The sequence below is a fragment of the Budorcas taxicolor genome, chromosome 13, assembly GCF_023091745.1.
Source record: "Budorcas taxicolor isolate Tak-1 chromosome 13, Takin1.1, whole genome shotgun sequence".
NCBI classification, from domain to species: domain Eukaryota; kingdom Metazoa; phylum Chordata; class Mammalia; order Artiodactyla; family Bovidae; genus Budorcas; species Budorcas taxicolor.
The window spans coordinates 66,760,314-66,778,258 of record NC_068922.1 but is presented as its reverse complement, the minus strand read 5'-3'; the positions used below and the strand labels follow the sequence as shown (position 1 = coordinate 66,778,258).

Sequence of the window (17,945 nt, the reverse complement as noted above, 5' to 3'; positions counted from 1 at the left end):
TGCCCCACTGCCATCAGTCATAGGGATGGGGGGATGTAAGCTGGAAGCTCAGAAGTGTTTTGAGGGGATTGGTTCTCTTTTTATCTGATGTGACCTACTATACCTTGAAGAAAGTACAGAAAAATAAGAAAAGCACAGAGAAAAAAAATGAAAGTCAGTTTCCTTTTGAATTTGAAGCAGAATGAGTGAGCTAGTAGATGAAAGGGCCACCAGTATCCACTGAGCACCTCCTGTGCCCCAGGCAGCACGCTTGGCAATTCTCCATGTGTGAGCTCATCTCCTTACAACACCCTTGCAAGGAAGATACTAACATCCCCATCTTTGACAGAGCAGGAAACAAGCCCAGAGATATTAAGGAACTTTCTCAAGATCACACAGCTAGGGACTTCCCTGGTGGTCCAGCAGTTAAGAATCTGCCTGCTGATATAGGAGACACAGGTTCAATTCCTGGTCCCGGAAGATCCCACATACCTCAGGGCAGCTAAGCCCTTGTGCCACAACTGCTGAACCCACAGTCTGGGGCCCACGCTGCACAACAAGAGAAACCACCACAGTGAGAACCCCACAGCCCGCAACTAGAGAGTAGCCCCCCGCTCACCACAACTAGAGAAAGCCCTCACACAGCTGTAAAGACCCAGCACAGTCAAAATTCAAAACAAAGGCCACACAGATAGTGAGTGGTAGAACCTGAATCTGTGAGCTCATGCCCACCTTCTGTGCCTGGCACAGAGAGTCAAGGTGAAGAGGCCGAGGCTCTGCAGTCTAGCAGTGGGCATCCTCTGTCCAGCTGAGCAACTCTGGACGAAGCTTGTGGCCACCTAGCCCACGTTTCTCATAGTTGTTGATGTTGAGGATAAAATGGGACTATTTGATGAAATGCTTCGAAAAGGTAAAAGGCTTCTGTGTATGTATGGTATTATTCTCCCTAAGTTAGTTTGGCTTCTGTTAGCACACATATTTTGGCTTATTTATTTATATCCTTCCTTGTTCTAAAAAGCACTTAAGACAGCTTACAGAGATACATTTACCATGGCAAGCTAACATAAATTAGAAGTGGGTGAGCAAGATAAAGCAAAGAAAAAAAGATGTGTAGGGATATAAAATGAAGCCAGGGATGCAACAGATATGCTTGGCAGAAGTATATTGTGTTTCTGTAAGATTCTTCAACATATACTGGACCAAAATGCAAGCTTACACTGATAACATACAAAATTGCTAATGTATTTTCGAAAGCAAAATGTGCAAGGTGACACACAGATGTGCTGGTGGGGGGGCAGGTTGGGGAGAGAGAGAGGGAAGAAGAGAAGTTAGGGGAAGGGAGGAGGAAAGAGGTCTTGCTCAAATTGTACTCATCTGTGCTGTTTCCTTTAAGAAAATTAATAGGTTATCTGAAATGACAGCAAGTGTGGAAAAACCAAAAAATATAAAGGTGTATGCACTGTAACTGAGGCTGCTTTCCCACTGCCAGACCCATTGGTGACCCTTAAGCTCCATCAGGCCTTGTGCAGTCCAGCTGAGGGCCCTGAAATAAGTGCCTCATTCTCTACAAAGTCGGCAAATGTTCTCTGTGCTGGATATGCCTTGCTTACCAATTTTTAAAGAAATTCTTATTATCCTGTACACTTGGTCCTGTGCAGTGGGGCAAAACGTTTCAATATGTTCTGCTAGAGAAAGTTTGAAACGAGACATGCAAAGAGACTGCCTGTTGTGAAAGTTGGAATGAGGATGATGTACATAAGAGACTGTGCCACGGAACAGAAGGAACTCTGACTCAGCTCTGCCCACCAGGGTCCCTGCCCAGACCCAGCCAAGGACCTCGGCCAGTCACTGCCGTCCTAATGCCTGCACATGGCAGCCGCTGAGCTCGGCCTGGGCTCCTGGGCCTGTTTGTGTGTGTTCAGCCAGCTAGAGTTAACAAGCACAAGTCTTTCCTTCAAGGGCTGTTAGGAAGATTCAAGAGATGATCTATGTGAACTGCTTTAAGCTCTTGGGTTGTTTTTTTTTTTTAAACCAAAAAGGGAGGAATATCCAGGTATTAACCATATTATTCATCCAACCCAAGATTCCTTTGAATTATTCTCCACGTAATCTGTATTTATGGATAGAAGCAGCCATGCCTCAGGAACAGAGACCTCCGAATTCATAACTGTCAGAATCACAAACCATGGGCAAGGAATTCACAGCAATAATTCTTTTTTTTTTTTCAAACAGAGACTGAGATGAAATTGAATTACCAAACGTTCTCTTAAATGCTCTTGCTGCCTTAGTGATGTTCAGTCACCGGATTAGGCACTGTTTTTGCAGGTTTTGCGTACCCTGGGAGGCAAGTGTGGCGATTTTCTAAGGAGCCGATTCTGCAAAGATGTCTTGCCAAAGCTGGCTGGCTCTTTAGTCAGCCAGGCTCCCATCAGTGCCAGAGCTGGACCAGTCTACTCCCACACGCTGGCCTTCAGGTTGCAGCTGGCCGTCTTACAGGGCCTGGGCCCCCTCTGTGAGAGACTGGACCTCGGTAGGTACCAGCCAGTTTCGCCTGGACCCACACCCCATCCTCTCTGTCTCACCCCTCTGTTGTCCTCTTTACTTGGCCCTGCTCCCCTCAACCTCCCTTCCTGTGCACATCCTTCCATCTCACTTCGGCCTCATTTATCCATTTACCTTGCTGTGTTTTTTGACTTGGGGATGGAGTACACAGCCCATGCATCTTGCCAAGCTGTTCCAGTTTCATGCAGCAGCAGAGGGTTACTGCTCGTCCCTGATGAAGTCTGAGGGCCAACGCTTGTTTTGTTTTTCCTCTCTGCAGGTGAGGGTGACCTGAATAAAGTGGCGGACGCCTGCTTGATTTACCTCAGTGCCAAACAGCCTGTGAAATTGCAAGAGGCGGCCAGGAGGTACGTCTGCTTGATCACCCGCATCTCTTTTACGTTTGTCCTAAATTATGGATGATTTGCTAATGGCGAGCAGAGTGGAGGCATCTCTGCTCCTTTCTCTTCTCTCTCTCCTCGCCAGGTTAAGATGGGTTCTTTAATTGTGCCAACATCCAGAGATGGCATTTTGACTAGACGCCTTTCTCTTTGAAAGTAACCTTTTCCTCTGGTGCAGCGTCAGCAACAGTTCCAAAGGGGCCAAAAGCATAAAGACAGTGTCCTGGAGGGGAGCAGGCAGAGAGTGACTGGCTTCTAGCTCTCCTCCCTGGTGACCCTGGCACCTCTCTCTTAGCTCCCCCACTCGCCAAGCGAAAGCACTGGGTTATTGATCTAGCAAACCTTGGCTCCACAGAATGTCTTAATGGTCTTCGGGTGCCACAGACCCTCACAAATCGTATGCAGCACTGTGTGTGTGTGTGTGTGTGTGTGTGTGTGTGTGTGTGTGCATGTGCGTGCATGCACGCACGCGTGCAAGCAGACACATGCATGTACGCACGCGTGCAAGCAGACACATGCATGTCTTTTCCTAGATGGAGTCTACATCATTCATCTGATATATAATAGGAGTCTGTGAACCAAGAATCATTCAAAACCCCTAGACTAATGATTTAAAGGGCCTTTTCAACTCTGAAATTATGTGATTCTCATTTCTAAGAGATTTGCTTATTGAAGAATAGCTCTACCACCTCTAACAGAAGAACCTATGTCTGGTTCCTAGAGTCCTAAGGAATATTCAGCAAAAACTAAAACTGAGCACAGCAGCCTTCCCCCGACTTGAGACCCACAGTGCACCCTGACCCCCCTCTCCTGAGCCCTCCTTCTAGCCGGCAGCAACCTGTGCGCTGGAACTGCCATCCTTGGACGTCTGCAGCGGAGGCGAAAGCTGGCTGGTCTGCCTGGCACTGCCTTCTGCCCTGGGCCTTACAGTTCCACCTCCCCAGGCAAAGAAACAGCCCCTCCCACTCCATCAGCTTCTGGAAACATGCCCCTAATCTTCCTTGGTAGGGTTGGCGTCATCTCGCCCCTTGAAGGGCTGGAAGGCTGCTCTCTGTCTGTGAGTGAGGAAAGCCCACTTGCTCCCTTATAAACCTTGCGCTCTCTGGGAGTGATGGAAATATCTCTTCGAATTGATTTATTATCCTTTGCAGTTTTCTGCTCTTGATTTCCCCAGTTCCCTTTTTTCTTTCTGTCCCTTTCCTGTCACATCCTCTAGGCCCAGAATCAGTCATGGTTTCTCGAGCGCAGGGGCGCATCTCAACCAGCTTCTTGTCCCCAGACATTCTTGTTCCTTAAAGATGAAAATCGTCCTCCCCCAGGCAGAGTCCCTGAAGCTAATTGTGCTCTGATTTAAAGTACAACTCATGAACATGACGGATCCATCTGGAAGCAGATTCTTCTGGGTGTCTGCTACGAGCGAGAGTCTGAAAGGTCTGGTTTTTCTCATCTCCCATCTCATTCTACTTTCCCTCCACCCTCCCCATAGCTGTCCTTCAAATTCAGACCCATCAAACAGGCTAATATTCACAATTCATTATCTTTTCATTTCTAGTCTTCTTTTCTTTTTTGCCACTGAAAGCAATCAAACCCAAACTGGACCTTGCTGACTCTTGAGTTGTAATTCCAGGTGCCTCGGGAGGAGGCGGATGGGGAAGGAGGAGGTTGCTGCCAGCCGGCCTGGCCTGACCGCAGTGCCTTCTGTTTGCTCCACCACATTCCACTCAGGGTTGAGTCAGATGACCTCCTTCTGCCAGGCAGGGAGGAAGTGCAAGGTTGATTGCTTCACAAACGCATCATCTGTAAACTTATTTTGAAGTCAGGGGGAAAAAAATACCTGTGTTGTCCTTGATCCGGAGCTGATTTGGCATCTTGATTCAGAAATTAATAAGCTCTCTAAATGGGAGAAGCAGCGTGAGACAATAGGCAGCCTGGTCCCTTTGTGAGTCTGATTGCAGAGCCAAGACAGGGAGAAGGGTGGGCCAATGAGTATGAAAGCAGTCAGACCTCCAGGGACTAACGAACGAGGTCCCCTGAGTGAGACACAGGCCCCAGCTCAGCAAATGGCCGCACATCCATCCAGTTGTTGGTCCTTAATTCTCCTCTTTCCTTCACACGCCGCATCCATTCCAGAAGTGAAGCCTGTCTATCGAACTTGCGGTATCTCTTTTAACACTGTCAGCTTCTGCTTACCTCCAAGCTGCCAGGCCAGGCACCCTCATCTCTTCACCTGATCCCCTGCAGAAGCCTCACCCCAGGCCCCTGCTTCCACTCCTGCCCCTCAGTGTTACCCACCCCCAGCAACTATCAGTGACACCCCTACGCACTTGGGGGAGAAGAAAAGGTGGTGTGTTCTTTGCCAGGGCCCACAGGGGAGTTCTGTAACCAGAGGGTTACAAAAACTCAAACCTCAGCTCCATATTCAAAAGAACTGGTGCAAACTAGAGCCGTTCAGAGATGCCCCAACTCCCTCCGGGGTAGTGACTTTCCAGCACTGGGCAGGTGACTGGCTCGCTTTGGCTGTGGCGGGGCTGGTGAGGAAACCTGGGAGGGTAGGTGGCTGCTGTGAGGCCCACTGCCCCCAACCCAATGCAGAAAGGAGATGGAGGAGCAGCTGTGTCTGTAGGTCTGGCAGGTGGGGGTTCGGTGAGACCTCGGCAGGGGGCCTGCCTCATGTGGGGATGGAGGCAGACTCACAGCTCCAGGCAAGTTCCCCTTTGTGTGTATTCACAGTTGGATTTTTCCTTCCTCCTGTTTACTTCTCCTGGCTCCAAAGAATGACCAAGCCTGTGTTTGCTTTTTTAATTTGTCATATTAAATATAGCCTTTGTGGCAGGCTTTTACATCCCGGCTGTAAACTCTAGAAATGGAAATTGATCAGGGGGTGGTTGATATAACCAAGGCCATAAATGCTAAGAACGGAGATGCCATTCCAGTTTAATGCTTTTATCTAGCGAATGTGCCTTGTAAGGAGGAACATAAATCTTGCAGCTTGGTTGGGGGGAGGGGGCGGGATGGGGGGCATGGGGGTGGGTGGTAGGAGTAGGGGTATAATCTTGCTGTTTGTTACCACCAGGTGTCACTGTTAACTGGCTGTGCAAGAAAACATACCAACTCTCCCAGAGTTCACCTAGTTAAGTGATTTCAGTGGATAACAAATGAGAAAACCATGTTTGGGGTGTGGGAGGAGGGGTCAGCATGTCAGGAGCTATAAATAAGGCCCAGTCCCTGAGAATAAGCACTGGAGTACAAAATAACATGTTCTATCAGCCACACCCCCATCTCAGCCTTGAAGAACTTAACTGACATAAATTCCCCAGTGGCCCCAGTGGCCTTTGAGGTACCTCCCAGCATGCAGTGGGCCTCCATGGTTCTGTGCCTTTCTGACCACAGAGCTTTCCCTTCTCCTACATGAAAGGAATCTGAGATGAGCGCACATTCCCCCAAATTCCTGTTTTTCCTTCCAATCAGTACATGCTCTCAACCTGGTTCAATTCAGCTCCATTAAAACCACACTCCTCAGGCCTCTCTCCGAGCAGCCTCTGAGGTTCCCTGCCTTTTGCTTACATCATCCAGTCAATCTTCCACCCTCAGGCTAAACAGAACAAGAACTGGGCAATATCTGTTTTTTCAAACTTGGAAGCCCATGCCCAGCAAGGGAGGGACAATGCTTTCAGGCCACCTGGTTTCCACCCCCACAGTCCTAACTCCACCTGTCACCCTGAGGCGCCAGGTGGGGGTGCAAGGTGCCAGCAGGTGGTGACCAGCTGGTACACCTCCTGGTTGGGCAAGTGCGGGATGCTGCAGATCTTATGCATGTGGTGGGAAAGGGAGAGAGCCTCCCACAGACGTTGTGTAAACAGGCCCGGGGCTCCAGTCCTGGACGCAGGCAAACCCAAGTTCACATCTTCCTAGCTCTGCAACCGGACCTTGAGCAGGTGGCTTTGTTTCCTTGCCCCTCATCTCCTTTCCCTGTAAACTGGGTTTGGTGATAACAGCTTCCTCCAGACATGTCACGCCGATGCTTAGCGTTAGTGTGTAAGACTCCACTCAGCAATCATTCATGCTGCTGATTGACTGAGTAGCTACTCCGTGCCTGGCACTGTTCCAGGCATGAAAACTAGAGGGGAGCAGGAGAGAGGAGGCCTGTGCCCTCATGATGCTCCCATTCTGGAGTTATATTTATTTGTATGTGCACACCCGTATGGAAAGCGTTAGTCGCTCAGTCGTGTCTGACTCTTCTGTGACCCCATAGGTTGTAGCCCACCAGGCTCCTCTATCAGTGGAATTCTCCAGGCAAGAATACTGGAGTGGGTAGCCATTGCCTTCTCCAGGGGATCTTCCTGACCCAGGGATCAAACCAAGGTCTCCTGTGTTGTAGGCAGATTCTTTACCATCTGAGACACCAGGGAATCATCCATGTGGGGAGATATATAAATTTGCCAAATATATGATGTGTTGGGTATTTGTTACACATACATGTATACCCTTGGGCATGGTATTTTGGGGGCATGGAAGTGCAGAATCTTAACCACTGGACCTCCAGGGAAGTCCCTGAAAGATCTTTTTCATGTTAGTTGTTCCACCTTTCCCTTACCACTTTTGCTCGAGCCGCCAGGACCAAGTTTGAATGTTCATTTGCTGACTGACTTCCCCACATTCTTTCTAGCAGTAGGATCTCAGCCCATCAAAGATGCAGCCACTGCCTCAAACCCTGGACGAACTCATACTGGCAGAGGCTTGTTCATTTCATCCCCGTCAGAGCCCCAACTCCTCTCTTTACCCACATGTGGGCTTATTATATTTGAATGGATCAGCAGCCACAGAGGTGATCTGTTAGTTCAGCTGAGCTTGAAATTAGCAGCTCACCCCCTTAAACTGTGTGGGCAATGTGTTTGAGCTTGGGCTGCCGAACTGTTTCCCCCTCAGACTACACCCAGCATGGAAATGAGGGCACTCCTAATATTTTCCCTTTTGACATTTGATTAATAGTGGACAAATCCAGACCCAGTAGTTAGCTTTCCTATTATCCATCTTTTGGCAGGCACTGCTGCTTTTCAAGTCTCACTGTTCTAAAAATGTACTCAGATCTGAAGCTGTTCACTGTGTGGATATAGGCATGATTTCCTGGTGTCAAAGATAAGAGACATCTGCCATGCAAATTACAGACGAAGTGGGTTGCTGGGTTTCAGGTCGGAAGCCAGGGACCTCTGTGCTACCAATTAAATCAAATGCTAACAATCCTTCCCCTGCTTTCTCGGTGTTGTCACGTGACTGATAATCTGCCAGGGTCATCCAATCTACCACCCAGTGGTAAAGCCCAGTGTGGGGCCTGCATGCAATTGATATGTGCCATACTGGGTCGGGAACCGTGATGCTCATGATGGGAGATCGAGCCTGGTAGCTGGACAGCCTGCACCAAGTGGATTTCAGATATCAAAAGCCTTGGCCGACTACAGAGTGGTCATTTCATCCCTTTGTGAAGTCTGAGGTCTGACACGAACACCTAAGAGGCAGGAGTGAATGTTGACAATCTCAGTGCCAAGTGAAGTAGCCAGGGACATGGCCTCAATTATCTTATTATATATGTATTAATTCAAAAGATGCTTTAGAGTCTCTTATTCACCAGATACTGTGCTGAGAGTTCAAAGGTGAAGACCACGGTAGAGTTGGCCTCACATGACTGCTTAGTAGTGGTATCACCTTGGGCAAATTAATTTCCTTCTGGAAGTCTCAGTTTCCTCATCTACAAGACTAGAATAAGCAAATCTTTTTTTTTCTGCATGATAAAATTATTACAAAAATTTAGCAAAGTCATGTATATTAGTCTATAACACAGAATGTCAGCCCAGAGTAAAAAGTCAATCAGTAGTAGTCATTATCATTATTTAAACTTCCTCCTTATTCTGAAAAAGACCTCGAGTATCTTACAAACAAAGTGTATGCAACAAGGTAAATAAGAAGCGAAGACATTTTTTAAAGGAAAAATAAGAAGAGGGAAAACAAAGTGAAGCCAGGGCTGAGGTTCATTTGTAAAACACAGACTTGGAACTCATCACCTCTGCTAGAGATGAGCCTGCAGCAGCCTCTGGGCTTCCTAACAGGAGGCAGAGAGGAAGACATACCTGCTGTGCGACTTCTAGTCATTACTGAAGTCAGAACGGAAAGCTTTTAGAAGGCAGCCCTCTCTGGAATTCCCTTGGTACTGAACCCCTGGGTCATCTTAGAAGAACACTAGGTACATTTGTGACTGAAGACTCCTAACAGCCTCCTAACAGTAAATACAGAAACATTTCCTAGAGCTGTTTCTTACAGCTCCATTAGTGGAGGTTTCTGGCTTGGTGCCCAAGCGTGGGTTGCAGGACAAGAGTTCGAAGGTGGCAGGGAAGGGGCCACAAAACAGGTAGGCTACCAGGAAGATGTCTTTTTCTGCAAGGGTGTGAATCTTCCAGGGAGGGCCAGGAAACTCGGCATGCAGCCGGAGAGTACAGACGGCCAGGGCCACTTTGAGATCCATGCCCAGCAGTGTTGCCATCGTGGGATCTGGGCTGTCAGTGGGGCCTGGAGCCGGGAGAGCTAGCCAGATGGGAAGGACTGCTTTTAAATCCGGCCCCAGTGGGATTTAAACCCTTCTCGGCTCTGGCTTATTTTTGAATTGTCGGTAACAGATTGGGCCTCTCAGTGCCGTATCTTTTTAAATATGCACAAAGCCATGGAGTCATTCCACTGCAACTATGATACTTTGTCTTCTGGTACTTTAGGGACTGCATTAGCATCATAAGCTTCCCCTAGTGTTTATGGTTTTAATTCCTGTCCCGGTTGCATTTAAAAATGTTTTTAATACCGGCCTCTGCGTGGGTAGGCAGGTTGGCGATCGATAGATGAATGACTGTGAACAGGTAAATATAGTTAAGTCGAACGAGTATGTATAGCTGCAAAGGCAATTGGTGGTATTTATTTGGAGAGTAAATCGTTGCTCCAAGTCATAATCCTCCATTTCCAACATTTAGAAACAAAAAAACGGCCTCCGTGCAGGGGAAGATGGCTAAATTGAATAGCAAGAGGACAGGCTTGAAATACTGGTTAACCAATGAAGCGAGACCCATTAGAGTAAATTACCAAGTATGGAAGCATCGCCCCACTGCTTTGCTGACTCCGACACGTGGATACCCTTAGCATCCGTTTATTTAAAAGGAAACACACAGCCTCATTTGTAGCATCACCATGTACCGAGTCAGCAGGTACAGAATCATGGGAGAAGAGGTGGAAGGGGGAAGAGAAGAGCATGGTGGCTGTTCTGCCAGAAAGGGAACCACAGGGAAGCCAAAATCACTTTGCAGTATGCCTGCTTTCCAACAAGTGAGTTTATCCTCCAGTTGCGTTTAGTCGCACCCACATAGAGACAGCCTGTGTCGTGTCCCTAAGGAGACGCCCTGAGTAACTTCTTTCAATGCCCCAAATAAATAAATAAATAAACCTCTCAGAGCCACAAGTTCTTTACCACTGGCATTTATGCAGACAGCTCATGAGAGCATTTTATAAATCCAGAAGGAGACAAGGAGCAGCAGATCCCTCAAGCAAGTAATTGACGAGAAAGAATAGCCTGTCACCCAGGAGAACTGGGAGCACTGAATTTCAGTTACGGTTTATTTAGCTTCGCCGAGCCTCGATTGGCCGGCAGTTTTCTAGAATTCCCCTTGAAGCCAGCGCGGTCTAGCATGAGATGGTGAGGACGTACTCCATAATATTCGCGTCTTCAGCAGAAGGGTGTCTTTTGGGTTCTGCCCCACTTGGGATGGACAGGCCCAGGATTCAGCCCCCAGATTTGAGAACTGCTGGGGCATGTTGGAGCTGGAAGGGGCTTAGAACCAATCCCACTGATGTCCAGAAAAGACTTGCTGGGTCCCCACCTCAGGAGTCCTTCCCCAGCTCCGGCCCAGCCGTGACCTGAGCCTGCCCCTCTTCATGTCGCACTGTGGGTGTCTGTGGTCCATCTGTCCTCCCCCACCAGACAGGGAACCCTGAGGCCAGAGCCTTTGTCCACCTATCTTTGTGTCCCACACACCTGATGCAGCTCCCCGCGCTGGACCAGGTGCCAGTAAACATTTGGTGAACCATGCAGAGATGGGACCAGACCCAGCCAATCAGATTCGAGCAGCATGTTTCCCAACCCCCCAGGTGCCCCCACCCCCGGCTTTGTCACTCAGAGCACCTGATATTGATCATAAAGGAATGAGTCGCATTCTGTTGGTTTGGTGTCTGGAGTTTATTAGGTACTTACTGATACCCGTCAACTGTAGATAGGGCTGAAGTGCAGGGAAATGGCTGCCTGCATGAAGTGAAATTCAATAAAACCGCATTTTAAGTGAAAAATCAGTATAAACACCAGGCTTCTTTGCCATGGAAACAGAGGTTGCTTAGAAACTGCCTAACGGCAAGTTCTAAATTTTTTAAAGTCAAGTTATCATTTAAGCTACATGGTCCTACAGGTTATTGAGAGATAATCACTCGCCTCAGGACACTCGGAGGCAAGAGGCCCAGCCGAGTGCCTCCCAGAAATCTGGGGACCAGATAATCTCTTGATAACTGTGCCCCCTGGAGCCACTGATTTGGGTCTGGGGGAAGGAGAAAGAAATTTTTGTGCAGGAGTTAAATGGTGTACACATATATATATATATATATATATATATATATATTTTTTTTTTTTTTTTTTAAGTGTTTTTGGGGAGTTGGCCATTTGGCGTGTTCACCAGCCATCCCAGCCATGTCTCAAGATGTACTAGGAGCATTTTCCAGGCAGTTACTCCAATCAATTCAAAACAGAGGTCTCCTCTTTGTCTTTCATCTTTCGATTATGCAGAAGGATGCTTTCAGGGTCTTCAGCTTTCTGCCTTTCCCTGTCTGGGTGCCCCTCTCCCCTAAAAGGGCAGGAACCGGGCCCGGGACAGGGTGGTCCCAGAGGCTGGAGCAAAGCCGGGCCTCTGAGTAGTCAGACAACATCTCCTGGGTCTCAGGCTCAGCTCCCAGGGCCTCAGAGTGAACGAGGGTCTGGTTTCAGAATTTGTCAGTGTTTAGAGTTCAGCAGGTCGCATGTCTTTTGCTAAGCAAAGAGCACAGCTCTGCCTACCAGCCGCCTGGCACAGTTGCACGGCACAGTAATTGCTCCCGACCCCAGGCACACGGAGGACAAAGAACAGTGCGTTCATTTCTTCCTGAAAATAATGGGCAAAATTACGACCCCAGTGGCTGAGAACTGGGACCCCTACCAAGTCAATATGAAGGAAATTATGACTGAAGCAAAAGACAAATGTTCTGCCCCTTTCAGAGCATCTGAGAATTTTCCATGGTGTGGCAGTCCTGCCAGGGTTGGTAGTGATAATTATTCCTGAGACACACACACTCTTTCTGGAAGGAACAGTTGTTTTCATCATACACTTCAAAGTGCTTTCCTGCACCTCATCTCCTTAGAGCCTCCGAACAAACCTGTGAAGAGGGTGGGGCCAGTGTGATTATTTTCCTTTGGAGAAAGAGGAAAACACGTTCACAGAGGCAAAATAATTTGCTTCCAGACGCAGAGAGAAGAAACTAGCATAGCCAACCTGCCATTCTGGGGATTCTATCACTTTAGGAGCTCAGGAATGAGACCCAAAATAATTCTTCCAAGAGTTTGGCCCTGGCTTCTAGAAGAAGATGAACTTTGCACGTGATTTTTCCTTTGCTTCCCTGTTAGTGTCTTATTTAGGGATCCCGAAGGGCAGAAAGAGTGGCTTCCTTCCTTTTCCTTTCCTGCCAATGAATGCAACACCCGAATTTAGCAAGTTAAAAAGGGATGCCGAAAATGAACTTCAGCATTGCAGAACAGAGTGGTGACTGATCTGGGCTGCAGCACCACTTGGCTGGGTGTCGCCCAGATCAAAATACTCCTTGAAGTTGAGAGTGTGCACCCATGCTGTCGCTTGAAGAATTGTTCCAGTTCTTGAAGGGGGAGAAAAAAAAAAATCAAATGAAATCATTTGCATTCTAACAGCCTTTGGCACCAGGGAAAACTGTCAACTGTATCACGTGTAAATAGAAATCTGCTTCCCAGTTTTGGTGCATTTTTTCATCACTTCCCTCGCCACTGTAATTATCAAAGATATTTTTGTTTTTAAACAAAAATTGTCTCCTACGCAGGCCCCATCTCCTTTCTGCGGTGAAGTGGAAACAATGAATTAGAATATTCTAATCACTTCTCCAGGAGCCACCGCTGAGGTTATAAACCCAAGATTATCCTGAGTAAAGAAAACTTCAGGCACTAGACAGGTCAGAAAACCAGAGTGCCCCCTCCACCTGTCTCCCTGGCCACCTGAGCCCACATCTGTTAAACCCAAGGAAGGAAGCAAAACTGGCTCCACTGAAGTACATCCTGAATCCGTCCCCCAAGGGCACAGGCTTTTCAGATTAACAAAATTAAAAACCAGAATTTAGCACCAGTTAGCAACCATTTTGGACATGACAGAGCAGGCACGCCACAACTGCTTAAGTTCTATCCAACGCCCAGTAGTAGGGGAGAGGCTCCTCAGAATGGTCATCAAGAATAAAACGTGATCCATCGGATAGATTCTGTCCGCTGTTAGCTGGTAGACAGGAATCCCATGCGGGCAGCCCTGTGTAGGGCCGGATCTGCATTTTCCCTATTAAACCCCAGCAGAGCCCTGGGTGAAGTGTATCTCCCATTTTCAGAAATGAGGAAGCTGAGATGAAGATAAATCATGCAGCTAGTGACGTCTGTGGTAATGTGACTCCCGTTAGTGACATCCGTGGATCCTTCATTAGTGGTGAGCCATTCACCTCTTCTTTAGGTCATTTTATAGAATATAGCTATTTCAGCTCTAATATTTTGGTCACCTGATGCAAACAGCCAACTGATTGTAAAAGACCCCAATGCTGAGAAAGTGAGGGCAGAAGGAGAAGAGGGCATCAGAGGATGAGATGGCTGGATGACATCACCAATGCAATGGACATGAACTTGGACAAACGATGGGAGATAATGAGGGATAGAGAGGCCTGGCGTGCTGCAGTCCATGGGGTTGCAAAGAGTCAGACATGAGTTAGCAATTGAACAACAACTATTTCAGCGAGGGATGCTATCTGAAGTCATGAGTATGCAGCGTGATAAGTCCCTTCCTTACTAAACATAAAACCGGTTCAATCAAATATTGGTTGAGTGCTTGCCGTGTGCACACCAAACACCTGAGATGCAGCAGGGAAACAGGCGTCCCTGGCCTCAGGGGCTTGTGCTATAAGGAAGGGAGATGGTCAGTCAACAGGCTGTTGACAAATGCTGGGAAGAGTATCCTGAGAAGGAAAAGTCGGGCAAGCACCTGGGCGAGGTGGCCAGGAAGGCCGCCCTCTCTGTGCAGGTGGCACAGGCGCTGAGATGGGCAGGATGGCTGCAAGAGAGCCACCCAGCTAGGGAAGGGCCTCACCCTTCCTGAGACTGAAAAGCCAGACTCTGCATCGCTGAGTCAGCCAAGCGTAAGAAGTTTACACCTGGGTTGCCCAGTGCCATGGCCCCGGGCATCGTTTAGAAATGAAATGTGAGCAGATAAGAGGCAAGGGTTGTGACCCCCTGATTCAGACCAAGATAAAGAACCTCACCTGTGGTGGGTGCCTGGCGCTGGGTAGCCCAGGCCCTTCCACTGTGTTTGTGACCAGTACTTGGTGTCTCCTAAAGGTCTCAGGGCAGGGCTTAGCCGATCCTGCCATGGGAAACAACTGGATCAGATCTCTCTGTGGGTGAATCCAGACCACCGAAATTCCACGGCTCTCAGAGACCTCGACTACTGAGTTCAGCAGCTTGCTGGAGGGAAGAGATAAGGACCTGAGGCCCATGAGTTGAGGGTTTTGCCCATGCTCCGCAAGCAGGACAGGGAGTCCCTGCCCACGACTGGTCCTGTGAGCAGAGAGGACCTTGTAATGGAGGTGGGCCTTATCCATTTCCTTCCTTCTAAAAACTGCTTTGTAGTCAAGAATTTAACCACTTTCTTTGCCAAGAGCTTGTTTGATGTCAATATGGTTCCGCTCAGACTAATTACTTTCCTTCTCTCTCTGTCAACGGAAATGAAACTCTTTACCTCTCTTTCTGTTAGACTTTGGGACCATCATAATGGTCTTCAGAACTAAAGCGGGTTTTGTTCTGCTGTTCAAAGTGATGTGGTTATCAGTTTTTTTAACAAATCGCCCAGTATAGAGCCTCTGGGGGTGCGGGGAGCCCAGCGGCCCCCTCCACGCCCCCATAGTCCTTTTCCATCTCTCCACAGCGTTTTCCTCCACCTGATGAAGGTTGACCCGGACTCTACCTGGTTCCTCCTGAACGAGCTTTACTGCCCAGAGGAGTTCACGCCTCCCCACCCCAGCCTCCACCCTGTGCAGCTGCGAGGGGCCACCAGGCAGCAGAACCCCTACTCAGCTAACGTGCTCCAGCTGCTCCCAGAGCTGCAGTGACACCCCTCCCCGGGCAGCCAAGTGGACGCCAGAGGAGGTCCCTTCCCTCCCCTGCCAAGGAGGACGAGGACGTGGTGCCGACCCCACCCTGGCGAGGGCGGTGGCAGTGGCGGTGGCAGCGGAGAAGGCTGCCCAGGTGGATTAGACAGCCGATCGATTTATAAATTGATCGATCACACAACTGCTCAGAAATTGGATTGAAGGAAAGCAGCCGACTGTTATTTATATTTCATACCTGGTGTTTTCAAATGACATTGTCTGGCAGCTCTAAGGGCTTAACTCCTTAGCGCACCACCTCTGCGGCCCCAGCTGCCTCACAGGCCACCCCACACACACACCCATACCCGAGAGCTTGGGAACACATCGGGCAGAGGCCTGTGCATCGTGTGTGTCCTGTGAGCGCTCAAGGACCACGTGGAAGCAACACCCATCCACGAGTTTTCGGGTCACTGGCCGGCAGCACCAACTCACACACCTCCCTCTCCTCAAATAAGGAGATGGAACCTCACTGTTCTTTGGAAGGAGGTGAAATAAAGGCACTTCTTGGATGAAAAGTATGATCAAGACCTCACTTTGAAGTTTGTTATTTCAATTGGGTGACTTTTTAAAAATGAGTTTATGTTTGTAAAGGGATAATACAGACTCATGGTATAAAATCCAAGTGGTACAAAACACTGAGAAGTCATTCTTCCCATCCTCATTCACCAGACATCTAATTTCCCTCTCTAGAGGCAAATACTCCTGATAGTTGTTTGGATACCTTTTAAGTATTTTTCAACTGTCTATCGTGGATAATGGTCTACTGATGGCCAGGTGGCCGTGACGCAGTTGCACCAGTCAGGACTTGGCCAGCCCTGCTTCATCCCTCCCCTTCCCAGTTACCTCCACGCCCCCACTCAGCCCCTGCATTATTTTGAAGCAAATCCCAGATGTCATATCCAAACTGTTTTTTTTTTTAATGGACAACCAGAATAGATTGGGCTTTCCTGGTGGCTCAGATGATAAAAAAATCTGTCCACAGTGCAGGAGACCTGGGTTTGATCCGTAGGTCGGGAAGATCCCCTGGAGAAGGGAATGGCTACCCACTCCAGTATTCTTGCCTGGAGAATCCCATGGACTGAGGAGCCTGAGGGGCAACAGTCCATGGGGTTGTTAAGACTTGGACACGACTGAGCAACTAACCCACAGAATAGCATTCAAAAAATTTTAACAATGGTCCTTTAATATTATATTCAGTCAGTGTTCAGATTTTCCCAGTGTGTTTGAATCAGGATTCAAATAAGGTGTGTACATTGCCATTGTCGATATGCCCCTTAATAAATCTCTCTTAATTTATAGATTCTCCACCTCTTTTCTTTTCCTAGGAAGTTTTTTGTTAAGGAAACAGGTCATTTATTCTACAGCACTTCCCACAGTCTGGGTTTACTGATTACAACCCCTTGGGGGTCATTGCACAGGCTCCTCCTGTCACCTGTATTTCCTATAAATGAGGCAAAACAAGAGATCAGGGTTTTTTGTTTTTATTTTTTGGCAGCACTCCTCTGTGGGTGGTATCACTCACTTCCATCAGGAGGTGTGTGATGTCTGATCTCTTCTTGTGATGTTGGCACTGGTGGGTCGTGCTTGGACCTAGTCATTCATTACGGATCGCAGAGCAATGCTCTTCCTGCCCCACCATGCCAGCTGGCTTGTAGCTAGAGCCTTGTGTCCCTTCATCAACCATTCAGTAACCTTGAGAGAGTTTGTGTGGAAAAGGCATGATAAACACTTGATTTTCGTAGCTGGGAGACTTAAAACCCACAGATCATGTAAATTCAGGTATACAGCCGTGCACACACACACAGAGGTGCTGAAGGACACACGTGCAGGAATGATGAGTGCTTTCTCAGCAGTTGCATGGTGAGGCACTAGCTAGATAACTCCTCCAGTGGCATAGATAATCCCCAAGCTCTAAAAATAAAAAAACAACCAGAAGACGACTGGCATGGGGACCTCGTGGAGCAAGGGTCCCCAGCCCATTCCAGAGAGGTCCCACTCCTTGCCTTGCAGAGCCTCCATGCAAGGGCAGCGGGATGGCCCAGCTGGCTTCTGGTCTGGCTCTGTCAGTGAGTCATCAGCCTCCACCCCCCCACCCCCCGCCAACAACTTTGGGCCTCAGTTCTCCCACCTGGAAAGTGGACGGAATGGGCCAGAGGGAGAACTCTTAAACTTGGACGATTGTAGACTCTGCTAGGAATCATTCCCCAAAAACATTCCTCCTCCCTGTCACTCCCTGGAGGGTACAGCATCCTCTGAGCCTGCAGTAACGGCTCATCTCCACCTCTTGCTCGGTCCACTCAGCCGACCTCGAAAAATTCTGTGTCCAGTTTCAGATACCTCACCTGTAACCCCACAGGGACTCCAAGTTAAGAAGCCCTGAAAAGAGAGAGATAATCACTTAACTTTCTTCCAGTTCGAAAATTCTGGAGTGATTTCCTTTGGGGAAAGGGAGGAAATACCCTCTAATTGAGGGGATTGTCAAAGGATTCACAGAGCATTGTT

The 17,945-nt window shown here is 48.4% G+C and overlaps 1 protein-coding gene across 2 annotated transcripts in view; it reads left to right on the top strand.

Moving 5' to 3' along the window:
* TTI1 (TELO2 interacting protein 1) overlaps nucleotides 1-16,028 on the top strand; it is a 39,299-nt gene extending 23,271 nt beyond the window's left edge. For both annotated transcript variants that reach the window (XM_052650726.1, XM_052650725.1), the window contains 3 exons: nucleotides 2,305-2,509; nucleotides 2,801-2,888; nucleotides 15,221-16,028. In XM_052650726.1, the coding sequence (XP_052506686.1) occupies nucleotides 2,305-2,509; nucleotides 2,801-2,888; nucleotides 15,221-15,404 (477 nt within the window). In that variant the 3' untranslated portion in view covers nucleotides 15,405-16,028. The remainder of the gene's footprint in view (nucleotides 1-2,304; nucleotides 2,510-2,800; nucleotides 2,889-15,220) is intronic.
* Nucleotides 16,029-17,945: the final 1,917 nt, after the last annotated feature.